The sequence below is a fragment of the Drosophila santomea genome, chromosome 3R (genome assembly GCF_016746245.2).
Source record: "Drosophila santomea strain STO CAGO 1482 chromosome 3R, Prin_Dsan_1.1, whole genome shotgun sequence".
NCBI classification, from domain to species: domain Eukaryota; kingdom Metazoa; phylum Arthropoda; class Insecta; order Diptera; family Drosophilidae; genus Drosophila; species Drosophila santomea.
Genome location: NC_053019.2, coordinates 15697014 through 15710103, shown reverse-complemented (window position 1 = coordinate 15710103; position 13090 = coordinate 15697014). Strand labels below are relative to the sequence as shown.

General features: G+C 42.9%; 1 protein-coding gene across 1 annotated transcript; it reads left to right on the top strand.

The window, feature by feature from the left end:
* The first annotated feature begins 8142 nt into the window (after nucleotides 1-8142).
* Nucleotides 8143-12753, top strand: LOC120452550 (insulin-like growth factor 1 receptor). Its single transcript, XM_039636824.2, has 7 exons — nucleotides 8143-8955; nucleotides 9175-9712; nucleotides 9776-9923; nucleotides 9985-10380; nucleotides 10444-10660; nucleotides 10714-10970; nucleotides 11036-12753. The coding sequence occupies exons 1-7, from the start codon at nucleotides 8164-8166 to the stop codon at nucleotides 11532-11534; spliced, it is 2847 nt and encodes a 948-aa protein (XP_039492758.1). The 5' UTR covers nucleotides 8143-8163; the 3' UTR covers nucleotides 11535-12753.
* Nucleotides 12754-13090: the final 337 nt, after the last annotated feature.

Sequence of the window (13090 nt, the reverse complement as noted above, 5' to 3'; positions counted from 1 at the left end):
TGAGGGAAGGTGAGCACAGTTGGGCCAAGACGGCAACACCTCCTTGGGATCTCCGGAGTCCGGACTGCGTGGGCTGTCTGGCGATAAGAGGCACTTGTCTTGTGCCTAATGGATTATTCGGCATTTTTCACGTGTGTCTGCCCTGCGGTTAACGCTCAACACATTCCGAGCCATACACGTGGCAAATATTAATTTACCCCCTATTTTTCGGCGCCCTGGGCTTAAATAAGCGCCTTCAGTCTATTTACGGCGACTCCAACTATGTGTGTATTATGCTGGAGCACACTTTACACCGACGATAGTCATGTCAGCTGCCTATAAATAACCCCAGCCTGACATCAAATAATCATGAAGGTGTCAGCTTTGACTACATTTAGGCACGACACGCCTATATTTTGTGGAAAATATGAGCGTACGGGGAGAAGTTTCTGGTTTAAATGTGACATTTTAAGGAGGGTAAGGCTTTAAGGTTTATTTTGGGCCAGACTGCAAAAGGTTTGGCATGTTCATATATAGGGTGTTTTTTTTAGAGGTATATAACTTTAAATTGCAATAAAACAACGATGGATTATTCGATTGACATGAAAGATAATCTTGTGGCATTACATTTTAAATATGATTTCTGGCATATGACCGCCACGGCTGGCTCGGATGTAGTCCAATCTGGACGTCCAATTTGCAATGACTTTTTCCAACATATTTGGCCGTATATCGGCAATAACACGGCGAATGTTGTCTTCCAAATGGTTTAGCGTTTGTGGCTTATCCGCATAGACCAATGACTTTACATAGCCCCACAAAAAGTAGTCTAGCGGTGTTAAATCACAAGATCTTGGAGGCTTATGAAAAATCGGGAACAACAGCAATCTCGTTTTGGGCCCATTCGACGAATCTACGCCTTGCTTGATGATCGTTTGGTTTCAATTCTTGCACGAGTTGGATTTTGTAAGCACGCATGACGAATTGCCAAACCAAACTGAGAATAAATCACTTGACAGCTGTTAAATCGGTCGCCATCTTGAACAGTAATGCCAACTTAAAGTTCTATACCTCTAAAAAAAACACCCGTTATTAGTTAAGGAAATTAATACAGACTATGACATAATGCTCGCATTGCTGTAAATAGTGCAGAGGTATATTGACTGCCACTTCATGAAGACAGTTAAATATCTAGGGCAAGTCGGGCTCAGCAGTTTCATCATGACCCCCGATGATCCTCAGTCCAAAGCATTTTCGCCACCCAATGGCAACTTTCTGCTCGGCTTCTTTTGTTTGTGTTTCAGCTAACCGAAAAACCGAAAAGAATTTTGCGATTTCCATGCACGTTTTGCATAGCAAAAGGCGAAGCGAAAAACAACAGAACCCAAAATGGGAAATTTTCTGGGAAAAGCGGGGGACAAGCCAGTGCAAAAGAAGCTGAAAATAAAACATCAATTTTTATGCGACAATTTATTGCGTTTCCTCCGCTTTCCCTTATCCGTTCTCCATTTTCAGCTCTTGCGGAGTGACGAGCGTGTCGGGCACGTGTTCTTTGTATTTTGGGCATACCTTTGGGCGTCTGATTACATAACAGAAAATGTCAATGTTTGTCAGCCGGCAGCTATTAGATTAGACAAGGTGGTTGGTTACTTGGGATCCCGCGCCTGTCCCTGTTTCGGTTTCGCCTTCCCTCTTATTTCTAAAATTCTATCCAGGCACGAGAGAAAAAAGGTCCCACAATTTCATTAGTTTGCTGGTAATTTGCATTGCAAATATTACAAAAAGTCTCAGTTCACCGTGTTAAAACTTAAAAGTGGCCATTTCAAAACGAAATATTAAATCTTTATTACTTTTGCTACATTACTAAAGCATTAGTGTCCTTTTTCCCAGTGTAGAGTGGTCGATGGCAGGCGGCAGATGACAGCTTAGATGTGGCCGTGTTGACTGTGTGCGAATTGTCTGCTAATCTTTACAAATTTGAGGTGCGCATTTGTTTACGAGCTCGCGATGGCACCTCCCGTTCCATGACTTCTGGCTAAGCTTAGGCTTTTCAGGTGGCCAGAAGTACTGAAGTACTGAACTCAGTGAAGCATTGTGCCCGAAATGTGGCCAATAAATGAAGTATACGCACCGTAGCTGCAGGAGCTTTAACCACTACAAAGCGAACGGTGCGATCCAATTTGTATTCGAAAACGTGAGCAGCATTTGCTTAAGAATTAGACATATACATATGTATGTAGTTTTATTCATACAAAAATATTAAGTTAAATTAAACGAATTTTTGTTCCTTACGCAAAACAAATTGAATTTGCAATGAGGAGCAATAAGTGAATTTTTGGTTGGATATTCTAAAGAGAAGAAAGAGAGAAAGTCATATATCTAAACATGAATGACATTTTGAAGAGCCATGGATTGGAAAACAAAAGAATTCCCGAATATAGCTGAACGTATATACATATAATAGTTTGTCTCTTAAAAAGAGGTAAATAAAACCCAACTCAAAATGAAATATTAACATCATTTGCACACACCACATTGTCTAAACAATATAGTTTGTTTTAGAATTTTAACATCTATTCAAAGTAAATTAAAATATTTATACAAATTCTTTGAAGTTTATTGGGATATAGTAAATTTTAATAAACTGATTGCTACTTTTACAGTGAGTTATTTTCAATTCCGTTCCTCATTTTATTAATTTTCTGATTTCAATAATTGTGTGTTTCGCATTTAATACTGTTGTTCAATCAATGAAACCTGATTGCAGCCATCAAACTGCCAGCTTTCACCCAATTGAACCATTCAACCGTGCTTTTGAACCCACTCGCAATGCATCGCTATCGTTTTCAGGAAATCCGTGACGCAACCCGTCCATCCGGCGATCCAACCATCCGGCAATCCGACAATCCATTTCCAAGCAGTTAGCACTCGGGCGCATTAGCAGCCACTCATGGCCGCCTTTCAATGCCATTTGAAATCTGCAAATGCTAAATGAGCGCAACAGGCGTGTCTCAGCAATCAGCCAAAGATCGAATCTGGACCTCATCAGATATGCAATTAATTTGGCCATCAACACACCACAAGTCGCATTCAAGCTGAAAATTTAATAAAGCTTTTAATTCCAATTGTAAAACCGTAAGACGGGAGAATATTCACAGGCAATGTACGTATCACAAACTTAGCTTACCTTTGTTAAATGTGTGCATTCCGCACTGCATGTCTATTTAAAATGAAATGCCTGTGTAAAAGGTGCACAATTCTTTTCAGCATTTTCTGGCTGATTAAACGCTGTAAAATACATTGCACTCATTCCTTGACACAAAATTCCGCAACGGCATGCAGAAGTGAAAATGCCAGAGATTCACCTCGCCCTTTTCCTTTTGTTCATTAATAATTTTCTTTGATAGCCAAATTTCTGCGGGTGACCAAGGTTATAAAAAATAATGATTGCAACTTCCTGGCCGAAACGAGAGCGCAAAATTCCAGGCTGCAAACGCCAATAAATTAAGCTTTATGCGTGGCTAATAGAAAAAAAAGCCGGCTGCCACCTGAGTGCAGCGCACATATGCAAATTGTTGTGGCACTTGCACACACACTGGCATTCAAGAATACATAAATTACGTGCTTAAGCAACAAAGGGAAAATGGCAGAAAAGGTTTCATAAAAATGTGTAAAAAATACACTATTTTTAAAACGATTTGCATTGCATGAAAGGAACGCATAAAATGGAGCTAGCAACGAGGATGGCGGCCAACGGGCTACATGGATATAGGTATATTGCAATAAAAATGGAGAAATGCAAGGAGGCACATGCCAGCTGCGTTGGTGTGCGACTTTTTAGCATAAACTTGAAGATCTGTGCGACGACAGGGCGTATGCGTAATGCAAGTGGCATAAAGGTTGCCCATATCCTTGTAACTGAGGGCACTTTCCGTCCTGACTTTCTGCCAGGCAACCTTTTGCCTTTATGAGGTGAGCCGTAAAATATGAAACGCTTTTGAGCTGATGCTTTAAAAATGGCAAAGGCTAACAATGGGAAAATCTGATTAAGAGTGAAGTTTATGTGCAATGGGGCGGTTACAAAAATCAAGAACTTTTACAATGTAAAATTTTGAGTGCTCATTGCAATGGAAATATTTCCGAAAATGCGAATGGAAAAGAATTTACTTTATTTTGTTAGTATGTAACATCTGTTTTGCAATAGTTAAAGCCAATGAAGGTATCTTTAAGTGCTAACGCCAACAAAACTAATGCCCATGAATACTTGTGTTCTTTTTCAATTAAAAGCTGGTGCTAAAAATATTCAAGTCTCATTTCAGTTACAACTATTTGCCATCATAGGATGGCATTGATAAACTTTCCAAGTCAAGTACTATTGATTTTGTCAGCAGTAAGTGACCTAAAATTTGTGAGATACACTTTTAGACACTCATTATACCCGTTACTAGCAGAAGCATGTGAAGCATGTAACAGGTAGAAGGAAGCGTTTCCGACCCTATGAAGTATATTTATTCACGACTAGGATCATCAGCCGAGTCGATCTGTGACCGTTTGTCTGTCCGTCCGTATGAATATAAAGATCTGAGGGATTATAAAAGCTAGAAAATGTAGATGGCTTTGCCAACTTTTATCGGCATGCCCAAAATATGTTGAAGTTTCTTGTTTGCACTCCTTCTAGCTGAGTAATGGGTAACTGATGGTCGAGAAACTCGACTATAGCGCTCTATCTTGTTTCTAATTTTAATTGGACTCCATTTAACGCCATTTAGTTGAACAAGACTTGTTAGCAGCTTCATTAAAATCAGCTTTTAAACTGTAGTAAGCATGATTGAATTGAGGCTATGAAATGCACGTGCAAATGAAGAGCAATGCAATTTGATGAAGTGTGGCAAAGAAATTAAAGTAATAGTTGTAGCAAAGTAAAAAGGCTTTTAGAAAATGTGTGTAGCTTGGGTGTTTTAAACTTAAATGGCTTAAGTAATTTTTGATGACTACTTAAGAAGTAACATTGTTTGCACTTAAATGTTTTTTGTTGGCCGTCCCTAACGTGAAAAGAAACTGCAGTGCATTTGCTGTGTGGTCTGTTTTGGCCAACTTCTTGGATGTGTTAGAGAAGTTCCCATGCAGCTGGCCCTGTCATGTGTCAAATTGCATCAGCCAGCCGGGTTGAATATCCTGTCAGCTGCTGCGAGGTGCCACATCAATCAGGATGCAACTGCTCCAGCTGAACGGAGGACTCAAGAATCGCAGGAAGAAAGGATCGTAGGAAGGAACAGCTGCTGCCATTGTCTATTTGCCGGATTGCATTTTTCAGCAAACTTAATTAATTCTCCGGCTCAAGTCGGAGTTCGTAATAACAGCAATCATAATGGTAATGGGTCATGATGAGACAGCAGGCAGGCAGCAAGGCAGTAGCTCATTGAATTGGCAGCGCCATAAATTGCATCGACCGCTTGATTTATGGCCAACAGCCATGTGCAAGCCGCCCCAAGGCCTCCTCCTAATTTGGCACTTAAATGCAGGGACGTGCGTGGGCCGCCTACTCACGGGTTGACTTATGTCCAAGTTTTCCCAATCCCACCTCCACTCGCGCTCCCATCCCTTGACCCTACCCACTGTACGAGTATTCCCGATTTTCCCCGCTTTTCCATCTTTTCCCGGGTAGGCATATGCACACGTCCTCGCTAGCGATTCCCATCACGCGCCGCAAAATGGTGTTACGTGTTTGCCGCCTCGGATACTCCGGTGACTGGAGTCCCCCGCATCATCGCCATCTTCCGACTCCCGTGCGAATTAAGTGAGTCAGAGATGGTCCTCTAGTCGAAAAACCACTTAAGCACTCATCTTATTATCCTTGTGGCTTGAGTTTAGCTTTCAAACTAGCTGACTAGTTTTAAGTAGCTCAGCATATACCATTTTTGGGAATATCTAAGCTGCAAGCTAAAATTATTTAATAAGTTTTTTAAATATATTTTTGGAAGTTTATAAACTCAATTAATAGCACTGATAAAAGTTACAACCAAATAAAATGTAGAGCAAGTTCTGCCAGCCATGGCATTTTTATTAAATACTAGCTACTTCATCATCGCTGGAGGGACCGCTGCCCCTTTGGCCCCCTTCAACCGGCGCCTCTGTGCTGCTGGCATATTCAATAATTGGCGCCTCTGGTTATGGGGGCTTCCCTGGTGGAGTGGGCGTTGGTGGGGCTGGGGGCGGGGGCGGGGGCTCATAGTTTGACGTGCCGCCGGAAAGGATGCTGCATTAAATTCCGCGCGTTTCCCATCAGCGCAGGCTCTGCAAATTACTGCGAAAATTGATTCACAGGCGGGTGGCGGGAATCCAGAAAAAATGAGCACATCAACTAACAAACCAAAAAAAATCATTGATAGTTATGCCTGTGTGGTTTTTTCACACGTTTACTGCGATTTTTTGTTGGTGTGAATTTGTGCATTTTGCACTCGTTAAAATGGATGCAGTTTGTGGCGGTTTTGTTTTTAGCCATGCAAGTTGCGTTTAAGCACAATTTAGGTTAATAATAGCGTGTTGTTGTACATTTCACAGCATTTAAGTTGTTAATAATAAATGTGTGTCTATATTAATTAAAAATTTTATAATTATTAATTATTAACTAATTTTCAGCGGATAATTCGGACGGTAAAATGCAATAACATCATGCGAACTAAGCAGTTTCTATTCGGTGTTCTATAATGGTATAGTCAATATACTACACAACTTGTATAGGGTATAACCATTACTGAGTACAAATTTAAAATTATGGGCTAATATTTTATGCAGTTTGGTCATTATAATATCTATAAGCAGGCACAATTTGGCTATTTAGCACATACATATATATTCCTTTTTGATTTTTTTTTTTAAATTATTCAAGCTGCGTATTCAATTTGCTTCTGACTAAATTTAGAAAATTCCTATTTCGATTCCATTTGCGCTTCGTGAGCGCTACTTGCACCTTAATGAACTGGCAATTGCGCGTTGTTCAGTGTTCACCACTCCACCAATTGGATTGAAGCTTTGGTTTTCCCCCCTTTTTAGCTCTTGTTTTCGCTGCTTTTTGCATTCACTCTAATTGAATTGTTCGCCGGTGCAATTTAATTTCTGCTCAAAGGCAAAAACAAAAACAAAGGCATGCACTCTGGGAAAAAAGGTTAAGAACAGCGGTAGGTGTCCAACGGAGAGCGAGGGGGAAGGGGAGGAGCACCGAACCGGTTAGCAAATGGTTGCAAGGTCACATGGGGATTGGTGGCGTGGCAGGGGTCTGTGGCGGATGCAGAAGTAACAAGTGTTTTTCGGCTGCCGGCAACAAGGAAACGGCATTGAGACAAAACGTGATAGGTAACAGATGCGTAAAATAATCGCTCCCCATTCCCAAGCAGATGAAACAGTGGCGTGCCCAGAATTTGAAAAAGGGTTTCCAGTTCTCCAGTGTCTCAAAAGACTAAACTTATTAATTTACAAAAAGCTATAAAAGACTATACAAATTAGGTTGCTTTTTGATACAACGTCATATCCGCAGCAATCTCGCAATGCTTAATTTCGTAAAAGACTTTTCCAATTGCCTGCCAAAATATAAACTTTAAATTTGATTGGGAAAACTAGAAAAAGCTAACTGCAAGATCGGCATGTACATATGATATTTTACGATACCCATAAATGTTTACTTCCATCAACGTAAATATTACCAATGTGCTCCCCATCGAAATCATCGGTCTTCTCTCCCGACAGCCACCGCCTTTGATTTTCATTCTCGTGCTGTTTTTATACACCGGGTCGAAAAAATAGTTCAGGTTTCTGAAAATATTACCTAAGAAGATATAACTTATAAAAAATGTAGCTCATTTTCAATATGTATCTAATTAAGAAACATTCTACTGTTTTAATGCCGAATAATTTCTATGTTGATCTATTTTTAACTTAATGTGTTCACCTACTTTCTATGAAGTATTATCAGGTTTTTAGGTTTTTCTTTACATTTCGACAGTTCTTAATACTTTAATATAAACTGTATGTTTTTCCGCTGGTGTAGCCGAAGGGTTTAGAAAACGAAGACGGCGCATAAAAAAGAAACAACAGTGCGAAACAAAACCAAACAAAACAAAACAAAGTGAATACCGAAAGAAGAGGCTAATTAAAGAGATCGAAGGCACAGAACGCTGTTCGAATCGAATGCCATCAGATCAGTCCAAATCGAATCGTTGCCGCGAACGCAGCTTTCTTCAAAAGCGGAGAAAATATCAAAAAAATATATATATTTCATCCAATCGATCGGGCGAGAAAAACGACATTGACATTCAAGCGGGCGCGCTAATTGATCCATTGGAAACCCCCTTGAACGCCCGGGTCAAGTGTTCTCAATTGGAAGTGTCAGGTGGCAGCATGGGGCATCTGCTCCCCTTCCCCTGCCCCTTCCCGATACCCATGTCCATACCCATCTCGATCGCATTTTCGCTGTTATTTCTGTTTTTGGGCGCCGCATCGCCGGTTTTGGCCAGATCCGATGACCAAACAGTCTGCGGATCGCAGGAGATAAATGAGATAGCGGACTTGCGAAAACTGCAGCACTGTACGCACGTGGTGGGTCACGTTCGACTGGCCTATGTGGATCTGGATCTGGATCTGGATCTGACGGATGTAGCCGGCAACTACAGCCTGGCATCGCTGGCCAGCAATGTGACCGAGATCAGCGATTACCTAATGGTGTACCGCTGCACGGGTCTGATCAGCCTCCAGTCGATATTCCCCCGACTGCGGATCATCCGGGGTCAGCAGCTGCTGTTCGATCAGTACTCCCTGGTGGTCTACGAGAATCGGAATCTCAGGGAGCTCGGCCTGGTGGAGCTGTTGCGCATCCAAAGCGGCTTCATTCGCGTCGAATCGAATCCCTTGCTGTGCTTCGTGGAAACCGTCGATTGGATGTACCTCATGGGCAATGCTACGCGGCAGCACTTCTCCCTCAAAGTGAGTGGTTGTTTATTTGCTTATCGGCTACACCCAAGCATTAAAAAACGAATAATACTTGATAGTGTGTTCGATAATATTATGTAAAATCACCTAGAATTAAATCTGTTCACCTAGAGATTCAACTTAAATCCTACAGTGATGTGTACCTGCTATTTGGTGTACATACTGAGTGCTTAAAGTTCTGTTTCGTGAAACTAACTTTCTTATTACCCATAGCACAACAGGCCGCAAAGTCAGTGTCCTTTGTGCCGCAGCCTGTCAGCGGACTTCGAGTTCATTAGAAACTCCTCGCAGCGTTGCTGGAACGTCAACACGACACAACTTCGCCCCCAACCCCTACGACTTAGAGATTGCCCCGTTGCCTGTGGCCAGAGTGGATGTGATAGTGCCGGAAAATGTTGTGATCACAACTGCGTCACTGGGTGCTACTCCCAAAACTGCTCCCTGTGTGCCAACTACCAGGGCAGGATGGGATGTGTCAATCAGTGTATCGCCAGCTATGAGATAAACAGGAGGAAGTGCATTGGCCACAGGGAGTGCCGGGACCTGGGAAGGATCCCCCTGATACGCGGCTATCAGTGTGTGGAGAAGTGTCCGGGAAACCAGAAGGAGTATCTGGACGCCAAGGGCATCATCCACTGCCAGGTGGAGTGCAACGGCGATTTTCACGTGAAGAGCGCTGCGGACCTGGAAGTTTTACAGGACTGCGTGACCATCAACGGTTCACTTACCATCGAACTTACCAATATTAAAGGTGTATAGTATCACAGATAATTGGTACATTCTCTATAATTCAGGTGTTTTATGCATTTTCCAGAAAAAATTGTAGATGCCTTGGAAAACACTTTGGCCAGTGTGAAAGAGATCACTGGATATCTAAAGGTCATACACTCTGCACAGCTGATGGCGCTCACATTTCTGCAGAATCTAGATGCCATTCGAGGCGATAAGCTGGTGGAAAACAAGTAAGTTTATGAGGCAAGAATTGCATTTAAAGGTTTATAATATTATTTCTGCCACTTCTAGGTACGCCCTGTACGTGGTGAACAACTACCATTTGGAGCACATCTGGCCACCCAATCACCTGGTGATCATTCAGCGCGGCAGGCTCTTCTTTCACCTCAATCCCCGCCTGTGCTACGACAAAATCCAGCAGCTACAGGGATCCCTAAAAAGCGGCGAGAATATATCGGTCGCAGATGTATCACCCAATTCGAACGGCGAGCGCGTGATTTGTGGCGAGGCGGTGCGCTCGCTAAATCCCAAAGTGGAGGACGTTAATTCCACTGCGGTGCGCATCATCATGGACTACATGGACTGGGATGGCATGGAAACTCTAATAGGATATTCGTATCACTACAAGGAAGCCCCGGTGCAAAACGTGACTATGTACGATGGTCGGCATGGTTGCGGTCATGACAAGTGGGTGTGGACTCATCGCCCCAACGAAGTTTACCTATAGTGTTTCTGTTTATAATTTGGCAGCTGGCTGATGGACGTTGTGCCCAACCAGAGTCGACGCCATGTGATAAGCGGTCTGAAGCCCTACACGCAGTATGCATACTTTGTGAAGACCCTCACCAGAACCGAATATCATATTCAGATAGACGCCTACTCGAAAATCGCTTACTTCCAGACGCTGCCCGACAGGCCGAGTCCTGTTCTCCGAATATATGGCAGCTCGGAAGTCAGTTCCCAGATTGTGAGTACTTAAAAAAATATATTTTTCAGCCTAAAATGCTTGCTCCTTTCCAGCTCCTGCACTGGTGGCCACCGAGTCGTCCGAATGGCGTCATTAAAAATTATTTTGTGACCGCCGAAAAGCACAATGTTACCAAGGAGGTAAAGGACAAAAATTATGCGAATGTAGAGCTCGAAATTGCTAAAGACAGCGATTGTGAGTGCGTTGGTTTACTGCCCTACTATTCAGGTCCTCAGCCGGATGACGAGGATTACTACAACAAAGAGCAAATCACCTACGAGGATGCGTTGCCCAATCTCATTTATGTTTCGTGAGTATAGTTTTATTTGAAATTGGAGTATTGAAATATTCATATACTTGTGCGACCCTCTACAGGCGCTATCACGACTATCGCAGAAAGGAGTTCGAGAAAGTGATCGACTATGAGCATCTGCTGACCAGGAAGAAGACTGAAGCGCCCACCAGACCGCCCACAACCACTCCGGCGCCCACAAATGCAACCTTGGATAAGGAGAGGGAAGCCGCAATTAACTATGAGAATTACCGCCTGACTACCGAACAGAAACAACGGGATCTCCAGGACCTGGACCAGAACAAGTACCATATCCGACATGCCTTGCCCAAATGCCAGGATCTCCACGCCTCCGTGGTCCAGCAAGTGGAGGAAAAATGCGTCGTTGAGGAGCCCTTGAGTGGCTACGAACTGAAGGGCAACCAGCACTTCTACTGCCTCTCCCAGTTGGAACCGGAAACCCACTACCGGATCACAATACGGGCTTGTGTCGAGGGCGTGGTCAACGGGTGCTCCACTCCGGCGGAGGCTGTGATCAAGACCGCCAGCCTCCAACTGGAGCGATTCATCAAGGGTGTTTAGGGAAGAAACTTTGATCGCCCTTTTGCGCACTTTTTTTTATCAGCTGACAAGTGATAAATGCTAGACCCATATGACGATAGGCGTGTTGAAGACTTTATGCAATTGGAGACCCCATTGCTATATCAACCTATATCACGAACACGAACATTTCCTAAATCTGTATTTATTGTTCCGAAAATCTTGACAAGGAAGGACCGCTTACCCCCTTTACTCCACGACTGTATTTACCATAGTTGTGGTATTTATAATTATTACATTATGTTTTTAATATTTATCAGTTCTATGTAGCCTGTACTTTGATTTCCATTAGACTGATCAGCTTTAATGCTTTTTCAACTCAGATTGTGCCGTGTCATATGGGCCCAACTAAGTATTATAAGTCAAGTGACTGTAGTTCCTCCAAATGTATTGTAAATGTGTAAATCCCAAACAAATCTTTGACAAGCTACCAAATGTTTTCATCAATCCATGCTAGTTTGACTTACCAGCTTAACAGACTTAGCCGCACGTCCTTGCAATGTGGCAATGTGTGCCAGAGCCAGAGCCGGAAAGCGTTTAAACGGAAAAACCCCCACTGACAGCAGTGATTTTTGAGATCCTCAACTTGGTTCGGAAAGCGGTTACCTTTCTCTCGAGATTGGCGATGGCATAAGCCTAGGCGAAACTAACAACAGCAGGCTGCTGTTGGAACTTCCAACGCATGCCACTTAATATGCAAATATGCCGCAAAAGAGCTTTAAACTTTAAAACACTGACAAAAACTAGAACTAATCCCCGCCACCGAAAACTGGGTGGAAAAGGACCTGGTCGAGGCGATGCTTTTGCTTTCGAGTGGAGTGGAGTCAAGTCGAGTACGTGTCATGTGTCGCCTTGTTTGTGGCCAAGTTTTCGGCGCAGCTGGAAAAGTTCCATGAAAACGTGTCCCACTCAATGGGGAAAAGCGGTTCGTGATTGACGCAGGACCAAGTACGAGTATGAGCGGTGAAGTAGCGGGGGTGCGGGGAGCTGGGAGCTAAGGACACTCAGAGTGCCTGCAGAGGAAAAGGATTTCAATTCTGCCGCTGACACTGACGCGCAATTTAACTACCTTAGAGGTCGCGAGCAAAGTACTTCGAAGCGGGTTACTTGACGACTGGATAGTCTCGTACTGTGGAAGCTGGACTGGAAAAAACTCACAAGCTTAAATTTAAGAAAAATATAATAAAAATCATATAAATCATTTTTTTAATTATAAAATTCCCATTACAAATATTTAAGAGTGTCAAGTTCAAGTGATCTTTACCCGCTGGCAAACGCCATTCATTTCGCTGAGCGTGTTTCAAGTTTTGCACAGCTAATCGCTTTTTCAATATTTGATGTAGCCCATTTAAATCAACTGGCTGGACTGAAAGCAAAATGCTGGGCAACTGAAAACCACTTATGCCACATCCTTTGGCGCCGTCTTTAAGTGCCGCCCTGCTGGTCCTCGTGGAGGGAGGAAGAGATATGGGGCTGTGTGTGATCTTATCCTAAACCAATTGTATTTCAATATTTCACTGTCTCCCCTCCCCTCCACG